A 26421-nucleotide genomic window follows, 5' to 3' on the forward strand; every position below is an offset into this window, starting at 1 on the left:
AAAGATCGGTTTATATTATTCGAGTAGTCCAGCGCAGGATTACTACGGAATCGTAGTAGGCCCTGAAATGTACTAGTTTTAAATAGTATGATAAAAGATCCAATCCAGTAATTGCATTGGCGATCTTCTTCTGAATCTAGTGCGCCCATTGCAGCGGAGCTGGAATCGTGTAGACGGCCGATTGATTATGTATTATACAGTGAACGCTTGTTCTCATTTCTTGAGGATTGATTGTTTTCCGACTGGAACTGTATGAGATAACGGGGACATAGACATAGTACAGCAAATAAAGATCCAGTAGCTCCGTTGGCTAGATTACGTGAACCGAATCGATACAAACTCTTCGGCTCTGAAAGTACTCGAAGCGGTGCCTGCTGGTTGTAGCAGAGGAACAGGAAGTTGGAAAGATCAATTGGTTTTTTATGAGGAGCGTTTTCACGGTAGAAACGCACTCGGAGGCTTGCCATTGCCTGCCGAGGGGCGACTGCTATTAGAAAAAAACTTTTTCTATCGGACAAATAGGTCTGTATGCGGCGACAAATAGTTTAAGTAGTTCCAAGGCACATTAAACAGGTGGAAGAAGTAGGGTTATAATTTTGATTTTTTCTATTTATTTTGTCTCTAATTGTCAAATTTTGTTTAAGTTACTCTGAATTGTCAAGCTTTGTGTACACATTTTTAGACTCTAGGGACCAAAAGCAAAAACAAAATACATTCATCTTGCTGTTTTTGCCCTACTGCTGTTACCTATTTAATGTGCCTCAATAATGATAGAAAGAGACTGCTGCTTCCAAATTCGCTGAGACGTCAGAATCCGAGAATATACAAACAAAAGTTTGCCCTCCTTACTGGTTTGTGAAGAGGAAGAATAGGTGAAAGCAATAGAAACTACCAAACACAAGAAATCTTGCCACGGCGTCAACCGCATAAAAGCGCAGAAAAACTGCATTTGGAGGTATTTTTATAATTCGTGCTTTCACAATTTAACACGCGATACTTCGTTTTCTTTAGTTTGTTTAGTATAAATGTTACAAATCAAACCATTCACTGAATTTTTACAAAAATGTAAGTTGCCTTCTTTTTCTTTGTTTTGTTCGTTTTTTTTGTATTATTAACGTGCCTGACGTCACACTTGTCAAAATTTCGAAAAATAAAGTCACCGCTTTGGGAAGCCGCCACCTTCTCTATTCAATTCGCTTTGACTGTGCCTTGGATAGTTCGAAATTTTGAAATGTTGTCATTATTTTAATATAATTATTTTTAATTGGATAACATGAAAAAAATAAAATTTTTCGTTTAAATAAGAAAAAAAGTTAAAAATTCCTCTATCTCAACAGTAGCTATGGCAGTAAATCAGTTAGTTGATATATATACATATACCAATTTCAAAAATTCCTTCGTTAAACGTCCGCGGTTAGCCAAAAGAGTCCAACTACTTTTGGATGAAAAGGGTGAGTGGCTTTAGTCTACAACCCTACATATAGACATACCTGTATACAAAAGAAAGAGTTAAAGCTGATAAATGATTGATGTCTTCATTAGTAGAAGATAAAAAGAAGTATACTGGCACATTGGACTGTGTTAAGAGGATTATAAAGTCTAATGGTGGTTTTGGATTATAAGATGGCTTGGGTATACTACTCGTAGACAGCGGAAATCAATTATTAAAAAGAATTTAGTATTTAGTTATGTTTTTGTATAGCTTTGGAGGCTTCGAAGAGTTGTTTGGCTGATGGAAACTATCTATTATCGCCAATAAATCGTCTACCAGCCGGACTGGCACAGGTGTTTCCGAGGCCATATTCTTTGCCATATCAGTGGAAGTGATAGAAATGGGAACCCTCAATATAAGGACTAGTTTCATTTTGTTAGAACGATAATCTAAAATGAGGGTAAGATACAAGAAAGAAAACAGGAACAACGAAAATAATCAACTGAAATCTAATCTATCAACCATATTTAAGTCTCACTCACTTCTACCATAATAAAGCAAAGCTCGATTCAAGTGATGCGTTTCTCTTCATGGACGTGTCAAAGGATCTGCATCAAGTGGACGATCGTTAGAAATGTGATATGTACCCAAGTTAGTGGCAGCCACTTCTAGTGTCATAGCAGACATAGCAGCAGGTATATGGTAAAAATTTAATAGGTGTAGTAAAGACACGCATACAAGGCATAGACGCATCAAAATATTATATAAAAACAAAAAAACTCTAAAAACGTGCGGATATGGGTTTTGTCAAACATAGTTAATTTATCAACAAATAACACACAAAAGGTAGTTTCAACAAGTCGAATGGCACTATCTTCAGGACCACCCTACTCTTATTACCGTGTAGGTCCCAACTACTAGGTTGTTCAATAAGTTTTGCGGTTCGATAAGAAAAACTATTTTATGGTTTGAAGGGAAGGGCTGCAAATACGCTTCCACAGCCTCATTATTTGATGAAAAACGATTTCTATGTAAGATTTTTTCTTGGAAGTCTGAAAACAGATGGAAGTCGCTAGGGGCCAAATCTGGTGAATTCGGTGGATGCTTTAGTAATTCGAATTTTAATTCACGGATTTTAGCTTTTGTCAAAACGCTCTTGTGACACGGTGCATTGTCCTGATGAAAAATATTTTTTTTCCTGTGCCAACTGGGCATTAATTTTTTCTTTCAGCTGGTCTAAAAGGTTATAATAATATTCAGAGTTTATTGTTTCACCAGTTTGCAAGTAATCCATAAACAAAATTCCTTTCTCATCCCAAAAACTGATGCGGCCGATTTCTGAACACGAACTCTTTTCGGAGCCAAAGTACCAGGTTCGCACCACTTTTTAGTCTTTGTTTTTTGATTTAGGATCATAGTGATAGACACGAATTTCATCCGTAGTGAGAAATCGACGCACAAAATCCTTTTTATCCTTTCGAAAACCCTCTTAGTGCTGCTGAGAAAGTCGCATTCGAATTTGTTCCATTGTTAGCGAAACCCAGTACTTCAGCCAAAGTATTGCTTACACTGTTCAATGAGATCTGTAGGGCTTCTACTAAATCTCTTTCAGTCACTCGACGATTTTCAATACGATTTCATGCATTTTTTCACGATTTCTGGTGTTGTTGCTGTTTTTAGACGCCTCTGACGTGGATCGTCTTCAAGGCTTATACGACTACGTTTAAATTCAAGAACCCATCTTTCTGCTGTATTAATTGATGGCGAAAAGTCCTTACACACTTTCGAAATCTCGGCGAAACATCTACCCGAAGGATGTCGGCAGTAGTTATAGTTATCGTTTTTTGGAAATGCATTTGTAAATTTTAAGTCATTTTATGGTATCTTGGCAGAGCACACTGAACAGAAATGTCGAAAATATGTGTTGTTGTTGTTATTCTTGTTGTAGCAGCATAAACATTTCCCATACATGTATCTACTGTGAATGCCGATGAAGTGATGGTCCTCGATATAAGCCGAAAGGCGGTTCTATTAATTAATATCAATTATTTTTTATAAAAATAATAATATAATAAATAATATAAAATAAATATTATAATATAATTAACTCTATAACTAAGACCATATTATCCAAATTTCAAATTTCGTACAAGATTTATAAAAAACATTCGAAAATTTTCATAAATTCCAAACTTTTTAATATTATTAATTAAAAAAAAATTGAGTATGCAGTTTTATATCTCTTTAAATTTTAGTATAATAAAGTGAACATTTGAAGTAGCAAAATTATCTTTGATTTTTGATAATTTTTCTCCCTGACGCTGTTGCGAATTTTCTCCACAAAATAAAAAAAATGACGTGCATTCCCTAATCAATTGGGTGAAAACAATTTTTTTTAATTTTGATTGAAAGGTTCGAAATTTTGTTGATGATTTGTCAAATTTTAATAGCTTACAGATTTTGTATAGTTTGAAATTTGAGTTTATGCGGTTTATTGTTGAATAAATAATAATATATACATAAAAAAATTATTAAAATTAATTAAAAAAATCTAGCCAAAACTAGCACAATCAATATGTGTTGATCTTACTACTACGTATATTATTATGTCGCTCACTTTATGGGCTTTTGTTAAACTGTGACGGCAAGTTTTGTGTTTATGTCTGAGTTTTTATGAAATGCAGGCACTGTCCAAATAGCTTTCGAAGCTTTTCATTTACTCCAACTTAGCAGCAAATGTATGTATATGTACGTACATAGGAATATTATGCAATGTTTAAGAGGAGAGTATTTTTGAAAAATGAGTAAAAAACAAAACAATCATATTAACGACAAAACCACCAACAAAATTCTTGTGAGCCAACTCAAGGTACACATAACTTTAGCTGCTCATAATGGCGCTCTTTCCATTAGTTCAGGTAGCTAAAGTAAATATATGTAAGCTTTCTGCGTCAACTTTCGAATATGCTCATGGCTATGTATATTTACTTACATACATATATGTTACATGCCATAATCTCGTGGTGATCGCAGTATCTCAATTTAAACATTTCCAGTCCGCTTTTTAATACACTCTTAGTAACGACGTTCTCATTGAGGTTTCGCGCTCTTTAGAAATTAGAATATTTTTATTTTGCCGCTGCAAGCATGAATTGCTGAACTTGGACCGGTGCGCCAACGGGTGATTTGCTTCGTAAAATTTGTGTATGTGAGTATTAATTTCATATGTTAAAGCACACATGGCTATCGGAATGAGCGCAACTTGAACTCTTGTTGACATTGCTTTCTTTATGAGTATTACTTGGCGGGTATTTTGTTTTTTACACATTGGCATGAGAGTAGGCAAATACAGCTGTGTTCATATAATAGCAGCGTTATTCCGTTAGAGACTAAATTCGTACAAGAACTTTAATCTATTTGATGTTGACACAACAATCTCTTTGAGGAGTATTCCCTGGAATATGGAAAATTCCTACTTGGAAAGGAATGTTTTTTTGGATAATTCATTTAATCCAAATGTAAATTTAAATTTTTTAATACTAACTTACCTTCAGTTAGATTAATTTGTACGGCGTATGGAGAACATGGCCCGATATTTCCTAAAACCAACGTAAATTGTCCAAAAACTGTAGAATATCCCTGATTTCTGCAGTGCTGTGATCTTCGAACTCATTAAAGAAGGGTTTACGGTGTGTTGAATCTTTGTTTTGAAAGAGCAAGACAGAGTTACAGAAGAATCGTCTTTTTTTTCTTCTTCATTTAGACACCTTCTGCAGAAACTTTGTGTTAATGCGCATAGCCTCTGGGAATATCTGCCTATTAGACAGTGTCCCATTATAGCAGAATTATTGGGGTAAGATTATGCTTATTTTAGCTCAGCAGAGAATATGTGCCTTTAGCATTGAGAGTCGTTTACAAATGTCGAGCCAATATCATGGTTACTTTGGAGGTTGTCGACTGCTTTATGAGGCATTTTATCGCTACCTGGCTATCAGTGCAATTGTAGATAATATCTCCAGGTGTCGCATAACACTGTCACAGCCTTAATTATTGCCCTCAGTTCAGCCTGAATACTCAAAATCTTCATTCTTGTTCGAGAAATCCTTTGTAAGGAATATATTTATAAGATACAGTTTTCTTTTTAAAAGCTGTATTTTAAAAGCTAATTTTCGAACGTGTCATATAACAGATGTACAAACAATAACATTACAATATTTAAATATTCATGTAATAAACATATTAGGAACTTGTTTTGATTTACAAATGTTATTAATTTCATTAACTTTCGCATGAAAAACAGTATCTAATACCAATGCAAGATTTGAGTTATGCCATACAAGCATTCAATGTACGAAAAATGTACGAATATTTTAGAAACAAAATGTAATTTTATGTAGAATTTTGTAGAATTCTAGTGTTCTAGATGCTATTTAAGTGTTCCTATTTGTATTTTTTTTTGTTTTCGCAACATGGTAACTTCATATTTTGCACCACCCATGGAATACCGTTTAAAGAAAAATAATATTTATCTTAAAAATTAGATAATGATTCCTTTTTAAACGCTCTTGAAGTTATTTCTGCATTATTAAATATGACAATCAGTGAGCCTTTGCGGTTTGTATACTCCCTTCTAAAGGGTAGTTAAATTTCAAGGGCCGATGTTGAATGTGAACCACACCTAAACGCTAGCGACACCGTTGGACTTCTTTCTTTGAGGTTATTTCAAAGAAAAGGTGTACGTCGATAAGCCAGCAACAATTCAAAAGCTAAAGGATGAGATAATTCGGCACATTAACGGCATAGAACCTCAATTATGCCTCAGCGGCATCGAAAATTTGGACCATCGGATGGAGGTGCGCCGCCGACGCCACGGCGTACATTTGGTCGATATTTTCTTCCATACGTAATTGAATTATACCAATATTATCATAATAAAGAGAAATGATAAACATTTTCTAAAAAAATTGTATTTTATTCAAAATCACCGTCCCTTGAAACTTAACCACCCTTTATTTGTTTTTCAGTATAAGATTATCTTCTAATAGTCATCTACGTTTAAACAACACCTTAGTAGACTTTATGTTTTTTTTTATTTTAGTACTGTTTCTTCACCATTTGTTCTGATCAAAACGTTCAGTGTGTTTTCATTTCTGGTTCTAAGCTTGACTTCCATTTTGCTTGTGCTATATAATTTACCACTTTATTGAAGTTATTCATTCAAATTCCATAGTTCCTGTTGCGATGTTTTTGATTTTATCTACCGACTACTTCTTGAAATACGCTGAAATTTGATAATAAGAAATTTTATTATATAGCAATTTTTAAAAATAATTTTAGCTTGCCGCATTATTATTTATTTTTCCCACGCTCCCAGCAGACAGTTTTGCTTTGCAGTTTAGATTTTCGGTGCTAGTTTAATGTGGAGAATTTTAGCGCTTAAACTTAGTTTAAGTGAAGAACAGATTTAAACTTACAGTGATATACTGGCCCTAAAGGATCTTTTGTGTAGTAATCGCAATGATAGCTCAATTGTATGATTGGACAATCTATGTGCCGAGTTTTTTTGCCTAATTTTAACCATTTTATCGAAGTTATTTATTAGATTTTGATCAACCTGCCACTTGGAATTCAGTTATTTTAAAAGTATATTTTTTTAAAAAGTGGAATATTTTGAAAATTACGAAAATAATTTGGACATAGGACAAATTTTACGGAATTAATTTCCAAATACAAAAAAAAAAAAATCGAATCAACTAAAGACATTTCATTATTAATTCATTTAAAAACGAAACTTGAAAATTTAAAACATTTTGATCTGTTTGTTTTATCTTGAACTGTTTTTGACAAGCAATCGATAGTAAAATGAACCTAAGTACATACATTAGTACTTAATAAATACATCTGTGTTTGAGAGCAGGCAAGGAGTAAAAACTTTAAGTGCATACTTATCAAAGCAAAGCGCTGCGTTGTTATTATTATGAGCATCACTGTATACATACGTGTATGTATGTATGTGCCGTATGTAACTAGTTTTGATTTGGAAATAAGAAAGAGCTGGCCAAGACTCACAAACCGACATACATACGAGTATGTGAATGTTTTTTTTTATAGTTAAGCTTGTGTTAGTATTTCCATTTGCAAATCGAAGTGGCGACCACAGCAGCAACAGTAACTTTTATATTGGACGAGCACAGTGTATCGTACGATCGCCAACGCTTGCGGTGCGTGTTTCTGGATTATTGAAGCGCGCGCATTTAGTACGGACGGATTTGAAATAGCCATTGGTATTCAATTTTGTGAAGGTACTTACCAAGTTCTTGTGTGAGAAGTAGTTATCCTCAATTTTCCGAGATTTCTACAAAATTGTTAGTGATAGCGCGTTTTTGTTTTGTCAAAAAAGAACTTAGGTTCTATAATAATAAAGGAATTGTGATTGTTTAATGAACAAAATAAGTAAATTGTCAAACCTTAGAATGTGTGAGAGAGTTACAATGGTGAAAAATATTACATGGGAACTCTTTGCAGTTCCTCTTACATTTTTCTTTATTTTGATATGTATATGTATCTACCATTTTGCGCTGAAGAATGCATTTATATACTTTACAAATTTACTTATATGTACATATGTACAGAAGGTATATAGAACATATTAAATTTTAATTTGAGTACACGTTTGACATTCATTTATTTATTTATGGCTCTTGCCGAGCTTATCCTGTTTAGACACTTCGTCGTGGTAAAAGTCTACTAAAAAACTGCTATTTACATCTTAGGCAATCACTTCATATTTTTATTTATATAATATATATAGAACTAAGGCGTACCTACACAATTTGGTATCAGTAGAACAGCTGACTTGTTTTTTTTTTGTCATTTAGTGATTTGCATGTAAAAATTATCTAGTTTTGTTGTTGTTGTGTTTATCTTTCTACATTCTGATTGAAATTCTGACATTCACACCACCAAATTGCGAATACAAAATATATGTAAGTTTTGTTTTTATACTTCTGCTTTCGCCTTGTGCAGATTCACCTTGATAAGAGCATTGAAGAGGCACTAAGAAAATGTGTGTTTGTTTTTTCACCGGAAAGAAAAACTTTACTCGCTTTCAATCGAGAACAAAATTACTCGATTAAAATCGAGAAGTGAACCATTAAAAAATTTTTTTCTCTTTATCACCAGCTGATCTATACTATTATTTTGTCAAAAGCCTAGAGCGGTGCTGCCCCGTAAGTAATTTGTAATTAACTTTTTATCTCTACTCACCGCCAAAAACGAACGGGAGCCAAACAATTACAAGAATCAAAAACAGAAGTCCGTAGATACATACATACATATCATATGTATATACATTTTTACCGTAGTATTTATATGTTAGTATGTCAGTGTCACAATTCCATGCAATGTTTTCCGCGAGTTTTTTTCGCACAATTGCAACTCTTTCATTAAAATATTTACAGAGAAACAAGTAGAACTTGAAAACAATAGAAATAAGTGTCAATAAGATAGAAAATGTTTGATTAAAGCAGAAACCCTGCTTCATTACGGCAGTACTTTGTTGTTGTTTTTAGCCCCATACTGTAACAAATGGTTGCGCCTTGCATATCGTTCATTTATTGGTGTTGTGTAGTGACATTTGCACATGTTCATATGTAACATAAAATACAGTGGAGAAAAAAAAAATCCCCTTAGTAGAAAGTGGCACTTCTTTGGTCATAGAACACGCATTCACGCATGGAGCTCACCTTGGTAGACACCACTTGCACCAAATAGAAACAAAAAATTTCAAGTGAACAGCTGAGCAACGACTACGTCAATATGCATATGTACGTATGTATGTATATGTGTAAGTAAATAAGCCAGCATCACGACTACCGTATAGGCAGACACATGAGCTTGTGCACACATACATATTTACAAAAAGTGAACATATTCGTATTTATGTGCAAACATATACATACAGATATGCATGGATATTAGGCTGGTTCGTAAAAGCTCCGAACTTTATTTGTTAGCTTTAAACATTTTTTTAAATAGTTCTGAAAAGGAAGTGATGGCCCCGCGTAGCATATACTATATGTGTACTTTATTGCAGAAAGGCCCTACCTCATATTTTTACTAAAACGGGTTTTCAACGGATTTCGATGTCTAATCTCTATATACAAATCTATAAAAAAAAATAAATATTGCATTACTACAGAAATCAATTACCGTTGCATTATAAGCATGGAACACAAGTTAAAAAAAAGTTTCCTAGTTCGGTTTAAATTTTGAATTCAGTTTTTTCCTTCTCCTATAAAGAAAAAAATCTGTTAGCCTTTTTAAAGGCTGATCAATTTAGAGTTATCGCGCTTTAAATTGAAATAAAACAACGAAAATTCGAATTGATTAAACAATCTTTATTATCTTTGTGTAGAACCATTCATTCATTCCCAACTGTGCCGTAACTCGGCCATCCGTAAGCACCAATTTTGAATGACTCGCTGGTTGACTTCGGTCGGTATCTCGTGAATAACTTTAGTTATGTTGGCTTCTAATGCCTCTATTGAAGCTGGTTTATCCACAAAGCATTTACACTTTACATGCCCCCACAAATAAAATACCAAAAGCGTGATATCATCTGTTTCATCCACTGTTTCACAGGCTGTATGGCGAATAGCGGTTTCTTGTTGGATCAAATGTTGTGGAAATCACGAGCTTTAATTTTCGGCATCAAAAAGTCGTTTATCATGGCGCGATAGCGCTCACTGCTACATTGGCGCCAGTCTCGTCTTTGAAGAAATATGGGCCGATGATTCCCCCAGACCATAAGCTGCACCAAATGGTTATTTTCAATGGAATTAATGGCAGTTCCTGAATGGCTTGGGGTTGCTCTTCCGGCCAAATACGATAATTTTGCTTACTGACGTAGCCATTAAGCCAAGAGCGTCGATTTTCGTAATACAATTGTAGGATTTGTAAACGTTGTTGAGGCGTATGTCTTTCCGCGATGAAATGTCAAAGAATACTGAAAAAATGATGTATTTAGTTTGACAGCAGTCACACGTGATTTGTCAAAATAATCTTATTGGAAAAAGTACCTCCAATCTGAACACTCTTTACTTATATATTAAGGTAATATGTATGTATGTATGCCCATATGTACTCCTCGCTCATGATTACGCAGAGATTTTGAATTGGAAGGAGGACTGTACAGTAGTCAATGTTGGAACCTTTACCAAAATGGGAAAGTGAAAATTAAAGAAATGAATTATAAGAACAGTAAAAGTACTTTCCGAAAGCCATCACCAAACAGGGGCTGACAGTATAACCTTCTGAAATAACTTTTTGATGTTCACTCTGTGAAAGTCAACATTTCAACGCTGTTCATTTTGAAAATAAATTTCGACTGTGTTGCCAAACATTTTGTTATTCCACACTTAATAAAGTGATGTTAAGCACGTGAAAACGAACATAAATAATTTGTTAATAAAAAAGAAAATGATCTTGGTGAATATGTTCCGCTTTGTGGAAATTTAATTTTTGAAATTGATTGCCGAAAAGTTTTCCGAAATTTCGGATGTTTATTCCGGAAAGTGAAATTTTTTGACAGCAAAATGAGTAAAAAAACACTTTCTTTAGGACGTCTGTGTACACCTTATTATTTCGCGATTGAACGTCTAGAGAAATACATATCCCTATACTAATATATACAAGTATTGCCACTTTTTTCTGTAAGAAAAATCCCAAGACATTATTTTCCAATCTTGCAGTTCCCCGTCGTTTGTATAAGTTTGCATATTTATTATTTAAAGTTTTTTATACTATACCTTTAACCTTTAGCTAACGACTTGAGCTTCCAGGTAGCTTCCTAAAATTTATTTTTCTATCGATTTATGGATATAATCTTTTAAAAAGGATTCTCGAACAGGAAAAACAGAAAAAAAATTTAAAAAGTTACACCTTCGGTTGGGCACTTCGGGTCTGGCTGGACCACTATGTATTTACATGCATTACACTTCATTACACGTATCGTAGGTATATTTTTAATTCATTACCTTTTTCATTGGTTTTGGCATGCATTGAGCTACCTACAGAAGCAAAAATAATCGCTGAAAAAATTTGGTTTGGGAAAAATGGATTTTTTTGTTTCGTTCTTTACTTTGTCTCATTTGGAAGAAGATTGAAGAAAATAAAGTTAATTACAACGAAATTTATGGTAAAATATGAAAGGATATTTATTTATATAAACATTGATACGAGATTTTTGAGTGCTGTTGACAGACATACTGGATTTTTTGCATACAATACAATAGAAACGAGTATTCGCTTCGCTGTGAGTGATCCTTACAATATTCCCAGGGATATTAATTGGTTTGTTGTAAAATGATTCCAGCCAAACAAAATGCACTAGAACAACAAAAAGAACAACTGTCGCCTTCGTCATTGTTTGATTTTCGTGTGTCCTGCATTTGTCTAGTTCACAAGTGTCAAATATGATCGACGTACAATGCAATTTGCACAAATTATAAATCTTCCAGTGGGGTGATTATATATATAAGTTCGTTCACGCTTTATATTTCTAAAAATTAAAAGTCTCCAAGACATTTACCGAGATAAAATAAAAAAATTTGGTTCTTTTAAAAATATGAAAAAAATTCTATTTATATTGTAAGAAATATATAAGAAAATTACTTTCCAAATTTTGTTTCTGCCCACTTCTTTAAATTACGCTTTGAAAAATTTTAAGATATAAATGAAAAAATTCTCAAATAAATATAAAAGTTATTCGCATTTAAATAAAAGTACTAATTTTTTCCATATTTACACATGTAAAGTTGGCCAACACGAAATCTATTTTCGTGTTATCATTAGTCGACTTTCCTAGTTACAAACTACTGAGGTTAATAAATTTTTATTATAAAACTACATATCAATAACGTCTGGCTTTTTTTCTTACACAGCTACATTACAATTTTACATACTACATACAATTGAATTTTAGGACTCAGCGACCGATTCTAGGTACATTTTTGATTTTTAGGTTTACAAAATCTTTAATTCTGTGCCCACAAGGAATAAAAACTAGAGTCGAGTTAGGACAAAATTGAGCTATTATTACTACTCTATTGCATGCATTCAAATGCATCACTACTCAAAGTTGTATTGTTGCAGCTAAAGTCGATATTTTTTATGCTTTTAGAATAATCACCATCAATTCCAAGTTGGAGCATGGGGCCAATAATAGCCTATCTCAATTTTTTTTTAACATTTTTTCAAAGAAGTTTCTTAAATTCAAAGCGTAAATTAAACGTCAACTTTGTTTTTGCATAACCTTTTCACTAAATAAAAAACATGATTTTGAGTGATGAACATTTTTAATTTAACTTTTACGTTAGACCATTACTTGTCTGTTTGTACACTACAGCTGACTAGTTCACAAGTGTCAAATATGATTAACGTGCGACGCCATTTGCTAAAATGATACATCTTCCGATGGGACCAATAATTCTATTTATACAAGAAGTAGAATCAGGGTTTCATTCCAAACCATGCCGTGATTGTATTCAGACCTAAAATTTCAGCCTAATTCGAGTTAAGTCATTAATTTGTTTCATAAATTGATATATTTTCAAATTTGAAATAACAATACATTATTAAGTTATTGTTTTCTAATTTTGTCCTTATTCCAAAAGTGTAGAGTAATAGTTTCAAATCCTAAGTCCACTTAAGCAGCCTAACTTTAGATAGGATTTCAAGAAAAAAGAAAAAGATTTCAAGAGATAAGAGCTAAAGTCGAAATATATATATATTTATATTGGGATTTATATAACATACGAGTATATAGCTATAATTGGCGCGTATACCTATTTGTAGCGTGCGTCTTGATGTTGTTCCACAAAATGGAGGGGCCTACAGTTTTAAGCCGATTCCGAATGGCAGATATATTTTATGAGGAGCTTTTCATGGGAGAAATACACTCCTAGGTTTGCCATTGCCTCCCGACAGGCGACCGCTATAAAAACTCTTAAATAAATATATTATGTTTTTCTAAATTTGAAGTAATTTCAATTTCAATTCCGGTTATATAAGTATACAATTCGAATTTGCGGGAACAAACACTCTAACACTTTTTCAACATAATTTTGGCATGAAAACTGAATCGCCTAATGTATTTATTTACTTGTACTTATGTGCCTGCATGTGAAAATGTGTTTTAATGTTTTTAATTATGTGCATAGTATTTATGTCCAATGAAATAAACTCATCATTTCGCGTGCCACTTATCAGTTCGCGCAATTTGTTTTACTTGTTTTCAATGCTGAATAGTACGAAAAGCTAAAAAATGTCAACTTTATTTACGGTTTTAAATCATTTCTTCCATGGAAATTTATACATAAGTAATACATGCACTAACTGAGCGATAATTCCATTACAACAAAAAAAAGAACTTTACTAATATTCTTCGGCAAAAATTTGAGCTGATAACTTCCAGCTGGAAACTAAAATAGCAAATGTTTATGGATGTATGTAGTACTACTATCAATTTATAGTATAACAGTGCAATATCAGGTTTGAATACCTACACTGTGGAGCTTAATACATTTCTGCAAAAAAGCACAACATATTTACGAGCATTAAAACAAAGCTTTCTGGAGCTATACCTAATTCAGGAAATCTTGCTCAAGGCATATTTTTTTTAAATGGCAAACACTGTGGCTCTTCAGGAGAAGTAGTTAATATATTTGCGAATATTTTTTGTGCTAATTTTGTCTCAGGCGCAGTCCTTGATTCACCAGTATACTTTGGATGCTTAACTCTAACTAAAGAAGACCTTTTGAGAAGCATCACATCTAAACCGTCCTTAAAAAGATGCGCCTAGAAGTTGTTTAAAAGTAAAAAACATGTACAAATTTAGATTCCTATTTTGATTCAAAATACGGCTCTTTACAATTATATGTGAAAAATTATATCATTTAAATTTCTACCATGAGCACTTTTCTACACTTTTCTGTTTTTCCGATAAACAGTCGATTTGTGAATGCCTAATTGTTGAGAACGTTCTCAACAGAACATCCAGTTTTGGTCTGCCAGTTCTTTTTCTAGCTTCGGCAGAACCAGTTTCTTGAAATGTTTTCACCAGCCTTTGAATTGTTGACTCATTCGGACGACTATTTCCACAAAAAAATTTTCGATAAATTGTGCTTAAAGATCAACCATTTTCAGAATAAGCTTCACTAATTTAGCGCATTGTTCTATCTTGAAAAATTATAAATGGTGGTTAAGTTTCAAGGGCCGGTGTTGATTTTGAATAAAATACAACTTTTTTAGGAAATGTTTATCATTTCTCTTTATTATGATAATATTGGTATGATTCAATTACGTATAGAATAAAATATAGACCAAATGTAGGCCGCGGCCTCGGCGGCGCACCTCCATCCGATGGTCCAAATCTTCTTTAAATTCAATTATTCAATACTGATATCTAGGTGTCATTTTTGAAAGACACTTCACATTATACACATATGAACATATATAATTGGTGCTTACACCCTTTTTGGGTGTTTGACCGAGCTCTTCCTCCTATTTGTGACCGAGCGTCTTGATGTTGTTCCACAAATGGAGGGACCTACAATTTTAAGCCGACTCCGAACGCTAAATGGTTTGTTTTATGAGGAGCTTTTTCTTGGCAGAAATACATTCTGAGATGGGACCCTGCGATTGCCTGCCGAGGGGCGACCGTTATTATAAGCAAGTTTTTCTTAATTTTGGTGTTTCACGGAGATTCGAACCTACGTTCGTTCCGAATTCCGAAAGGTAGTCACGCACCAACTCATTCGACTAGGGCGGCCGCCATTTATATTATTTCATAGTCTGAATAAATAAATAAAATAAAATAAATTTAGCATATCATATTAAGTGAACACAAAATTTTCCTATATGGAACTATTAAATTTGCAGAATCTACACCATTGCCAGTTGAATTTTATAAAGTGTCAATTGGATGTTAGAAAGTGTAAATTAGATGTTAGAATAGTCAACTGGATTTTACAAAGGCAAAATCTATGCGCTTAAAGCCGGCGCTCTAGCAACCAATACTAATATCTACATATTGTAAGTTAAGCATTTTTAGTATCATAAAATTCTTTTCTGTAGTCTCTAAACTCACTTTATGTATAAGTATAAATAAACATTTTGTAGAAAATTTTCATATACAAAATTTTTTAATTTTATGTAAATTTTTGTATTGATTTGTACATGGCTATATATGTAAATGTGCGTATTGGTACAATTTTATAAGCTTTACGCAAGTGACGAGACCAATAATTAGCTGCAAGTTCATACCCGAGGACAACTCGGCGCGTTGTTCGTTGCAGTTGCTTTTCGTTGGCGTCGGTATCAGTTAAATTTAAAGCCGGTGAGACAGGTGTTCAGATAACTGCATATGCACATAGGTAACATACATAATTTACATGAGGCTTTACTAAATCGTACAGTAAATATTTAATAGGCCAATGCAAATAAAACCATTAAGTATCTAAAATGTTTATAGTTTTTATTATGGTATTTTCAAAGTAAACTTTCTTGAAATCTGATCAAAGCATAGTGGAGTTTGCTCTTCTGCTTATTTAGCTTGGCTGTCACCCAGTTTATATCTACAACTAATACTTTATGGTATAATTTGCACGAATTGGCCAAGCCAGCAGAGCTGCTGGAATTTACAATACTTTAAATTTTCAGTTCTATTTGTATCTTTTAGTTTCTTTTGCCAATTGCTTCCCGTCTTATTAATTGTTATTTTTTTGCATTTTGTTTTGTTTGTTATGTTATCTCTGTTAGGTCAATATCTGAACCAATTTTAGTACGTTAACTGTTATCGCAAATATTGGTATTTGTTTAGGTGAAATTTTCGCATATGTGCAAGTGCGTACAATAAATGAACATACATATATAGATTTCTGTTTTAGTTAGTGAATTTGTTAAGTATTGTCAAAGAGGTTGTACCAATAGGTCCGAAAACCATTTAGCTGGGACAGAGTAGTATTAGAGAACACAGTTCTGTTGTAAATAAATTAGTTTAAGGGGACATTTGAAGACGTAGTTGGCGGCGCTTGAGCTTTCTCGAGATTCGTCTAAGGATGGTAGGCTAGGTTAAAAGTGATTAGTCTTAGAGAAGGGAGCAGGTCTCCTAGTAACTGCGACCAGAATCGATCGATTGAAACAAAGCGTTAACATATCTTCACTGATCCACGCGTCATTATGCCGAATAACGACAGTCCTAGACACAGTGAAATAATTGTGTATAGTAAAGTAGTCAGCTTGGTTTCCCACGCAAAAAAATTAGCACCAATTTATCGGCTTAGTGCTTTACGAACCATTTGCCGTTTCCCCATAATCTACGGAGAAGCTTTTTTTGCCATCCTCGGTCTAAATGAAAAGAACCCAGTTATATATGACTATCTGAATATGATGGAAGAGCACGGCGACGGACGGATTGAAACTTTTGAATATGTGTATTAACAAAGGGTAGAAGGACCTACAAAGTGATACTAAATATAAAGACTTAGTTTGGAAGGAGCCGCGGATAAACTAACTTTATTTTAATAACGGTATATTTTACTTAATGCAGTTCCTGTACATCCATGGGTTACTTCGAAAAAATGCAATAGATTTGTCTACGAAAACTTCCCACACTCACTAATCTGTAGTGACAGTGAATGCATGTTACGTTCCACTGCCCGCGCTCGGATCTCTCTCGAGGAACTCACAAAATTCTATTTACTAGGACAAAACATTATGGAATACATCATACATGTTCCAGTCGGTGGACAATTGGAAAATAATAGGTACACATCCGCGTGATATTTACACTGACACAGAATTCCACAGGCGTCAACAATTACGACGGCTCCTCGTCTAACCAGCCCTTTGAGATAGTATCTTTTTGGGCAGTTTCTCGGGGAGAGCGGTTGTTAATGGAGTGGTATTTAGTACGCAGGTGCAGCTGTGAGGCTGCTCCGCTAAGTTCCTTGGCGAAACACCATTTCATTCCAAGTACTGTGATCCTAGAAACCGAAAGTTTTGACTACTAATGAGCTTCTGTTATTTTTTTGTTCCTCGCCACAATAAATGCTCTGAAATAAATGTACTAAACACAAGCTTTTTAGTACTCTGAAGTGGCCAGTGAGAAAGCCTGGTATTACTCTGATGTCGGAATTGGTAAGGATAAGAAGAGTATTTAAAATTCTTGTTGATATTTTCAGAATGCATACATTTGCTTATCTTCTACTTTCCGAATTTCTCCCGCAGTTTTAGAATTGAAACTATTATGCATTCGGTTGATTTTTTCTTACTTCTGATTCCTGATATCTACTTCATTGCCTATCTATGCACTGCGATCAGACACCCATTTGAAGTTGAAGACAGCCCCGCATCAGCTTTCAAGGCCAAAAGCGCTGCTCCCATTTGTTGAATACCCCACTATTTGCATACTGCTTCAGTCACAGATCTATGGCATGCATCTCCGCTTGGAAAAAAGAGTTATTTTGCATGTAAAGGTAAAGCCTTCTTGGTTATGTGTATGTATATTATAATCCCTTTTACCATATCACGATTGGTGTTGAAACTATCTGTATATCAAATATGCCTGACTTTTCGGAGTTTAGATCGTTCTTTGTCCCAATGGGACCTATTTTGGGAAGAAAAGCTTAAAAATGTTTGCAAGGCTTGGAATGCGCCGGCTAATACGAAGTGTTTCCTCCTGGTCCATTGTATTGAAGGTATTAATTTCCCATTATCTGCATTTCCTGAGATAAAAAAATAAATAATTGGCATGTTTCGCCGAGCTCCTCCTCCTTTTTGTGGTGTGCGTGTTGATGTCGTTCCACAAATGGAGGGACTTACAGTTTCAAGCCGATACCGAATGGCAAAAGGTTTTTAATTGGATCTTTTTCATGGCAGAAATATACTCGGTGGTTTGCCATTGCCTGCTGAGAGGCGACCGCAATAAGAAAACACTTTTTTTTATCATTTTGCTGTTTCATGCGTGGAGATTCGAACCCATGCACTACGGAATGCTAGTCATGCACCAACGCCTGAGATTAGTTTCCTTAAAAACCACATCTAGCAGAGGCATGTTTTAAAGCGCCTCGAGATTAATAAGATTTGAATCCGGCGAGCATCGTAGGCAGTATGTTTACGAGTAAGACAATTATTATAAGGACTTGACCCAGTCATAATATTACGATCGAAATTGTGTGAGCTACTGCGATCGCCAGCTAAAATTCAAACTCCTTGCACATAAAAACTTAGAACACTTTGTCTATAATAAAGCTCTTCGCAGAACAGGAAAGAAATTACCGGAACAACAATTGGAATTCTTTATATACGGACGGATCAAAAACCAGCACTAACACCATGTTCGCTGTAGTTAATCAACAAGGATTGCTCATTTCTGGAGGGCAGTTACCTGAACACTGTTCGGTGCTCACAGCGGAAGCAATGGCCATATACAAAGCAGCGGATTTCGCGCAGTGTAATAAAGGAAAATTTCTCATTTGTACGGATAGCATGTCGCCTATTAAAGCCATACAAAACATTTTATAGTAGTAGCAAATTGGTCGAAAAAATAAGAGACCTTTGTGTTCGGAACTTAAAAAAGATCAACATTATGTGGGTACCAAGTCATAAAGGCATCCGAGGCAACGAGCGAGCCGACGAAACAGCTCGACTTATGCCAGCAACAAGCTCATTGTGTCCAGTTTATTCGGAGAATGATTTACATAGGCATATAAAAAAACATATTGACTCGATTAAACTGACAGAATGGTATACATTTAGGCATCGGTATACTGAATTCAACGAGAGGCGCAAACCATCTCTATACCCAAGCAATACACCTCGATATTTATCAAGCCAGTTCGCCAGACTCAGAATTGGACATACTAAACTCACACACCAACACCTCCTCACAGGAGGTGCCCAACAACAATGTCTATTTTGTGATAATAACGCATCAGCTGACCATCTTTTAAACGATTGTCGCACCTTAGAAAGTTTCAGGAAAAACACTTCGGATCCACCAAACATTCTGCTCTACTGGCTACTGTTTCTAACACCAATAAAACTGCTTTAAATAATTTTTTGAAAGATTGCAACTTAACTACTATGATTTAATATGATTTCCTAATAATAACACAGACTGTTCTATTTAACTATCGAGTTGCAGGCCCAGGCAGCTAGTACTCGTTCTTGTATTAGTTTTAGTATTATATATTAATTCTAATAAATAAATCAATAAAATTAGACAAAATGTTCTGGGATGCATTTCCGATATTTCTGATGTGCAAAATCTTCTCAAAATAAATCTATTTGCGTTAGGAAAAATAATTAAATTGAGAGAACTCGTATCGGGGGGAAATAATCAACACAAATTCTATAGATCTTTTACATACTTATTTACTTCATCATAAAGTCGTGTCTGACATTCAACAGGTCATAGCAATGGTAATGTATTTCATTCTTACCTACAGACGAGCAATTCAAAGTCATACGACGAACTCGCCTTAAGTGGTTCTATTTAGATTTAGAAATTACTGTTGGAAATGTTTCAGTTAGTTTTATATGCAAATATATATACTTCTATACTTCTATATCCCTATCGCAATCATTCGTTTATTAAAGCCGGCATTGATAGCACATTGTGAATGATTTTGGAAGTAAATTTAGCGAAAGATTAGAAAACTAATCAAATATTCGCTGACTACTCAAGCAATAGAAATTTACGTGTACACCAAATAAAAATGTCCGCAAATGAGTGAAATTAATAAATGCCTCATATCACACACTCATATCGCTCGTTTGCCGGAAGAACAACATAACTTAAAAAATGGAATGTTCGTGAAAAACGGCTTCATAGTTTTCAATTTCCTAATGCTTTCCTAAGTAAAAGTAAATGCAGACCTTCATCTAATGTGATGGTGCTGATAGATATCGCCATGCATTTCTTACACAACATAAAAAGAGCTGGTGATTATTTCTCATACTTATCTATAAAAAATTCTTTTTGATTAAGATATTCTTGCAGGAAATGGGTGATACGCAATTAAACTTAAAAAAATTAAAAAAAAAAAATTAAAAAAAACTATAATATAAATACTTACTTGGATAAACTAGACATATTGTGTTCTAAATAAAATTCCTATTTTTATACCCCTGCACTTATGCCCAAGGGCATTGCAGTTTTGTTTACCATATATAAAGTTTGTATGTATCAGCGTAAAGGAATCGAGAAAGATATAGGCAAATAAAGGAACTTTCAACAGACGTGCCTAGATGTTGTTTAAAAAAACATGTACAAATTTAGATTCTTTCAGGTTTCACTATTTTTATTCAAAAAACGGCTCTTAATAATTCTATGTGAAAAATTACATCATTTAAATGTCCACCATGTGCACGCCTAAACGTAAAATCAAGACGAACAGTCCATTTATTAGTGCCTAATTATTAAAGAAATGACGTCAATATATCAATGTTGAAGGTTTTACAGCAACACTTTGCGCTACAGCAGCAAGACTCTCACCGGAACGTCCAGTTTTTGGTCTACTAGTCGTTTTTCTATCTTCTATCCAGTTTCTTGAAATTTTATCAGCAACCGTTGAAATGTCGACTCATTCGGACGATTATTTTAACGAATGGCTCAGACGATATTCATCTTGAGAAACCGCTTCTGAATTGCCCGCTTAGTTTTAATTGTTGAAGGTACATTGCAATAAATTACACCCCAAAGGATTACTGAACATAGCGCGCAAAAAATTGCGTTCCTTGAGACATGGTGCGCCATTCAGCGCAAAACAAATACACTTACCAAACCCATGACATTGATGTTAGTTCACGAAATGCCAGCAAACTCAAAAGCTTTCATCCTTAACTGAAATGGCATTTTCAGCAAAATGGAATGGATGGTGATGCTACTTCTCGATAACTTTGTGAATATTTCGTATTCACCAGAAAATGTTGTATTTGTTCGTTATCATATTTTTGGTCTGATTTGTCATCGGGCTCGATCCGATTTAAACCAAAAATGTGAAGTGAACAGACGACTCGCCTTCAAAGGACGAATCTGCAAGACCTCATTAGCGAATTGCCTAAAAGGTTTATGCAAAATTCTCCCTATACGGCCATATGTAATGACGAGTTGCTTAAATCGTTGGCGTTTCAATTATTCTGAACTGACTTGCTGTCTGAATAAGTTTTCAATATTTCATAACGTTTTTCAGGTTTAAAGTGATATACATATTGCCTTCCGCGGAGGTTACGCAATTTAGGACTTCGAGCCGTACCGAAACTGTCTGTGCCAAAATATGTAAATTAAAATTAACTTGCAGTTGGACCACCCTGTACGTGAACAGCTCTATAATATGCAAAACTTGTATGTTAAATATGTGTCGGGTATTCAAATTCCAAATTGTCTATGCATTCGGGCGAAGTAAACAAATTTCAAACATTTTTATATACCGGCAATTCTTTTTGCATACAAAATATTTATAAACAAAACTGAGAAAAGGTTGTAAATTATAAAAATTACACAAGTCACGCCCAGTTTTCCGGTTATGTATACAAAATTTTTTTGTTGCTAAATTTAGACGATTTCTACTATTTTTAAGACAAAGTTCACAAACAAGAAAAATGAACGAAGCAATATTCCAAATATTGTATTTTCTTATAGGTGTATGCATAAAATGCATGCGTATATGTGCAAGTATATAATGGGTAATGCCAAAATTTTTTATAGCCATACGCCCCTACACGCAAAAGAACTAAGTGTTTGTTGGAAATTTATTTAAATTATTATATTGCAGTACAGATGCTAAACTATCCACATTTTGTGCTTATTTATAGACTATAGAAACATTCTTCCACATACAAGCAAACATTTCCATATAACTCGAAAACTCGCACAGCTATAAGTTAACTATGGACCGTAAAGGATTAAATACAGCCTTCATAAATCCATTCGGCCAACGTCCCTGGATGGCAAATTCCGGCGCAGCAGCACCTTCAGCGGGTAATAAAGGTGTGAAGGGTATTGTGGCTGGAGGCATCACTGGCGGCATTGAAATTTGTATTACCTTTCCCACCGAGTATGTGAAGACACAATTGCAGTTGGATGAAAAGGGTAAGTAAGAATGAGAGCAGCACTTACAGTACGCTTAAACAACACCTGAAAGACGAGCCGAGTAAGATTTCAAAGAAATAAAAAAAAAATATTATTGAGAACACATTCAGAAACTCTGAAAACCAGGGGTTCAAATACTTATCTGCTAAACTTATAAATACGAGAGTCGTTTAAGAAGTCCGCGGAAAAAGGTGGAAAACAGATTATTTTAGATATTTTTTTCAACATAACATCCTTTTAGTTCTATAAAGATTTCCGGTCGCGTTTGCAATTTTTTTAATCCATCTAAAAAGTAAGATTTCGAATAGTGCTTAAGATAGGCATCGGTTTGGGCGATGACTTCCTCATTCGATATCATATCAATCACCAAATCCGATGAATATGTTTGGATCTTGTAATAACTCAAATTATAAAGGGTTTTCCAATATTATTATTATTATTAGAAGGCCATTACGCACTGCGACCAGAGCTGATCTATTGTGAAAGGCCTATTTTTGTAACCCTAGAGTTTTAGGCTTTTTAAAAATTTTAGCACAATTTTAGGTTTGTTGCTCCAAAGATTGCATGGAGATACTACGATACCACCAAGATGATGAAGTCTCTGTCTGCCCAACGCAGGACATTCACAAAGCACATCTTTTGAGCTTTCTATGTCCATTTCGCAAAAGCGGCAGACATTGGTCTCAGATAGACCAATATTATTTAGATGATACTTCAGGCTGCAGTGACCTGTAAGATATCCTGTTAAAAGACGCAGATGTATTCTGCTTAGTGAGAGTAGCTTGTCAGATATTCCTTTGTTGGGACTTAGGAATAGTTTGGCTTGACGCTGACCGGCACAGTTTAGCCAGTGTGCATCTAATTTCCTTTCTTCCCATTTCCTAAGGAATTCATTAATGTGGCTTTTTGTGAGTCCACAGAAAGGCTCAGGACCAGTAAGTTGCATATTTTCGCCTTGTGCCATTTCATTTCTCTCACGTCCTTCATGTCCTGGAATCCAACGTTTATTATCAACAAGACGGCACTTCGTGCCACGAAACCATTGATCTTTTACGGGAAAAGTTTCCAGACCGTGTTCTCTCGTAGAGGTGATCACAATAGGCCACCGAGATCTTGTGATTTAACACCTAATGACTTTTTTCTTTGGAGCCATGTCAAAGAGAAGGTCTACGCAACGGCCCAGGGTCGATTTAAGACCTCAAAGATGGAATTCGTGAGGCTATCGAGGTCATAGGGCAGCCACTTTGCAATTCGGTTATGGAAAATTTCATGAAAAAGATATTGTCCTGTAAGCGTGGTCGTGGTGGTCATTTGCCTGATCTTATTTTCCAGTGTTAACGGTATACCTTCCCCTTTATAATGAAATAAACATCTGATCATTTATATTAAAAAATTGCATTTTTCTTTGAATATCAAAATAACACCTCTTATTGGAAAACCCTTCAGTTCAATGATTTGGAGATATTCACTGCTTAGTACCATCTTCGAATGGGGGATAGGTTTTATGAGAATTTTTTTGTGACACGTAATGTGGCCGGCCGTTTTCCATTTTCCACTTTCGGCAAAGGAGCTCCCGCTTAAAAAATACCTTTTCCTATCATTTGATGTTTTATGTCCATAACGACCATCGCACGTGACATCATCCGAGTGGTAGTCACGCACAACTTTACTCGGTTGCTCTTCAGTAATCCATAACAGACAGCAGGCCCGATATGGACAAGGGGACCTTCTTAGACTAATCCAAAGATAATCTCAGTTTTAATGGCTTGAACTGGGTAAGCGCAAGATATGAATTGCTTAATAACAAGACTGTCGTTCTTTTAATTATGGCAACAATTCCGTAACATGGCACACTAGGAAACTGTAACACATGGGCTGAAAAGTCCCGGGCCTGACGCGTAGTACACTAGGAAAGTATATAAAATAGAATATGGCTCTTTTCCAATAGAACCCTCAGCAGTTGCCATTCACTGTGCTATTAAAGAGCAGCGGCCTTAGAATAATTCCCTCGGATCTTAGTTACATTATATGATCTCAGATACATTTCTCACAAAGTATTGAACACCACTGGAGGGTTTGGTAGAGCGTACCAAATATATTAGTTGTATTATTTATTTAATTCGTAAAATCTGTACTTAATAGTGGATCTCACTCTCTCCTCTTCCAGGCGTTAACAAAAAGTACGAAGGCATTGCCGACTGCGTGAAGAAGACTGTAAAATCAAATGGTTTCTTTGGCCTGTATCGTGGCTTGAGTGTTCTGCTTTACGGCAGTATCCCTAAATCTGCAGCGCGGTAAGTTATACAAATTTTATTATTTTTTATTTATCTTATTAAATTTTTTCCTCTTTTTCCCAGATTTGGCGCCTTCGAGTTCTTGCGTAGCAACATGGCCGACTCCAATAATCAGCTCAGCAATTCGGGCAAACTTTTGTGTGGTCTTGGTGCTGGTGTTTGTGAAGCGATTTTGGCTGTCACACCCATGGAAACCGTCAAGGTGAAGTTCATTAACGATCAGCGTAGCGCGAACCCACAATTTCGCGGTTTCTTCCATGGCGTCAGGACGATCGTGCAGCAAGAAGGTATGTGTCGAATTTGCTTCCTATTGCTCTCCGATTGGCTTATATATTTGTACTTTTCAAGGTATTGGCGGCGTATACAAAGGTCTCACACCCACCATTCTTAAGCAAGGCTCGAATCAAGCGATACGCTTCTTCGTGATGGAATCGCTAAAGGATCTTTACAAGGGTGGCGATAAGGATAAGAATGTGCCCAAGCTGGTAGTGGGCGCATTTGGTGCGGTAGCTGGTGCTGCCTCAGTGTTCGGCAATACCCCACTCGACGTAGTGAAGACACGCATGCAGGGTCTGGAGGCAGCCAAGTACAAGAATACTGCGCATTGCGCCTTGCAAATTTGGCGTAATGAGGGTGTGACAGCCTTCTACAAGGGCACAGTGCCACGACTGGGTCGTGTCTGTTTGGATGTGGCCATTACATTTATGATCTACGATTCATTCATGGAGCTCTTTAATAAAGTTTGGAAAGCATAGACAACGAACAATTGCCAATACTTGCGACATTTGCAAAATTAAAAATATGTACTTGTAAAACAACAAAAAGTCACCCACGCCCATATTTGCGCAAATACGCCATTATACTCGTGCATAGATATGTAGTTGTAAATACATATGTACATACTCGTATGTATATGTAAGGAAAAAATTGAAAATTGTATGTATAGTAGAGACTTGATAGAGTAGTGTGAAATGTGAATTGCAACAACACTAGTTGCTTGTAGATTTGCAAGGCAAAGTGCAGAAATTACCAACTAGTCAATTGATGCAGTTAATGTACATACGAGCACATTCGAGGTTGTGTGTGTAACAAATGATATGGATGATATTAACGTACAGAACTTTGCAATTAAAAAATAGAAAGAGTTTACATACATACATACAAAGATTTAACTACAACGCATTAGAATGGAATATGAGCCAAACTTATGTGAATGAACGCAGATCAATTTAAAGAAAACGAATTTTACCATAATTTGAAATGTAGCATAAATATGTGTATCGCATTTATTGTTCCTTTGTGCGCTAATTTACATACAAACATATTTACAAAAAGCATGAAAGCACTTATACTTGGTTACTTGAAACATTCTAGTAATTTTTAGAAATCTATTTGTGTACATATGATGGTATAGTTGAATGCATTTGTATATCAAACATATATTTATATACATAGTGTAAACTTGATTGAAGACGCATTTACTTAAAAACCTGTAAAACAAATTACATAAACGTACATGTTGTTAAATGTAAAAATTG

At 34.9% G+C, this 26421-nt stretch overlaps 1 protein-coding gene across 2 annotated transcripts; it reads left to right on the forward strand.

The window, feature by feature from the left end:
- Positions 1-1362: 1362 nt before the first annotated feature.
- LOC128868852 (putative tricarboxylate transport protein, mitochondrial) lies at positions 1363-26421 on the forward strand. 2 transcript variants are annotated; one of them, XM_054111406.1, is made up of 5 exons: positions 1363-1451; positions 22313-22589; positions 24757-24883; positions 24947-25170; positions 25232-26421. In XM_054111406.1, exons 2-5 carry the CDS (start codon positions 22388-22390, stop codon positions 25636-25638), a joined length of 960 nt encoding a protein of 319 aa, XP_053967381.1. In that variant the 5' UTR covers positions 1363-1451; positions 22313-22387; the 3' UTR covers positions 25639-26421. The 2 variants fall into 2 exon arrangements, with proteins under 2 accessions (XP_053967381.1, XP_053967374.1); XM_054111399.1 differs by lacking the exon at positions 1363-1451 and adding an exon at positions 7608-7734.

This window comes from Anastrepha ludens, chromosome 2 (genome assembly GCF_028408465.1).
Source record: "Anastrepha ludens isolate Willacy chromosome 2, idAnaLude1.1, whole genome shotgun sequence".
Taxonomy (NCBI): domain Eukaryota; kingdom Metazoa; phylum Arthropoda; class Insecta; order Diptera; family Tephritidae; genus Anastrepha; species Anastrepha ludens.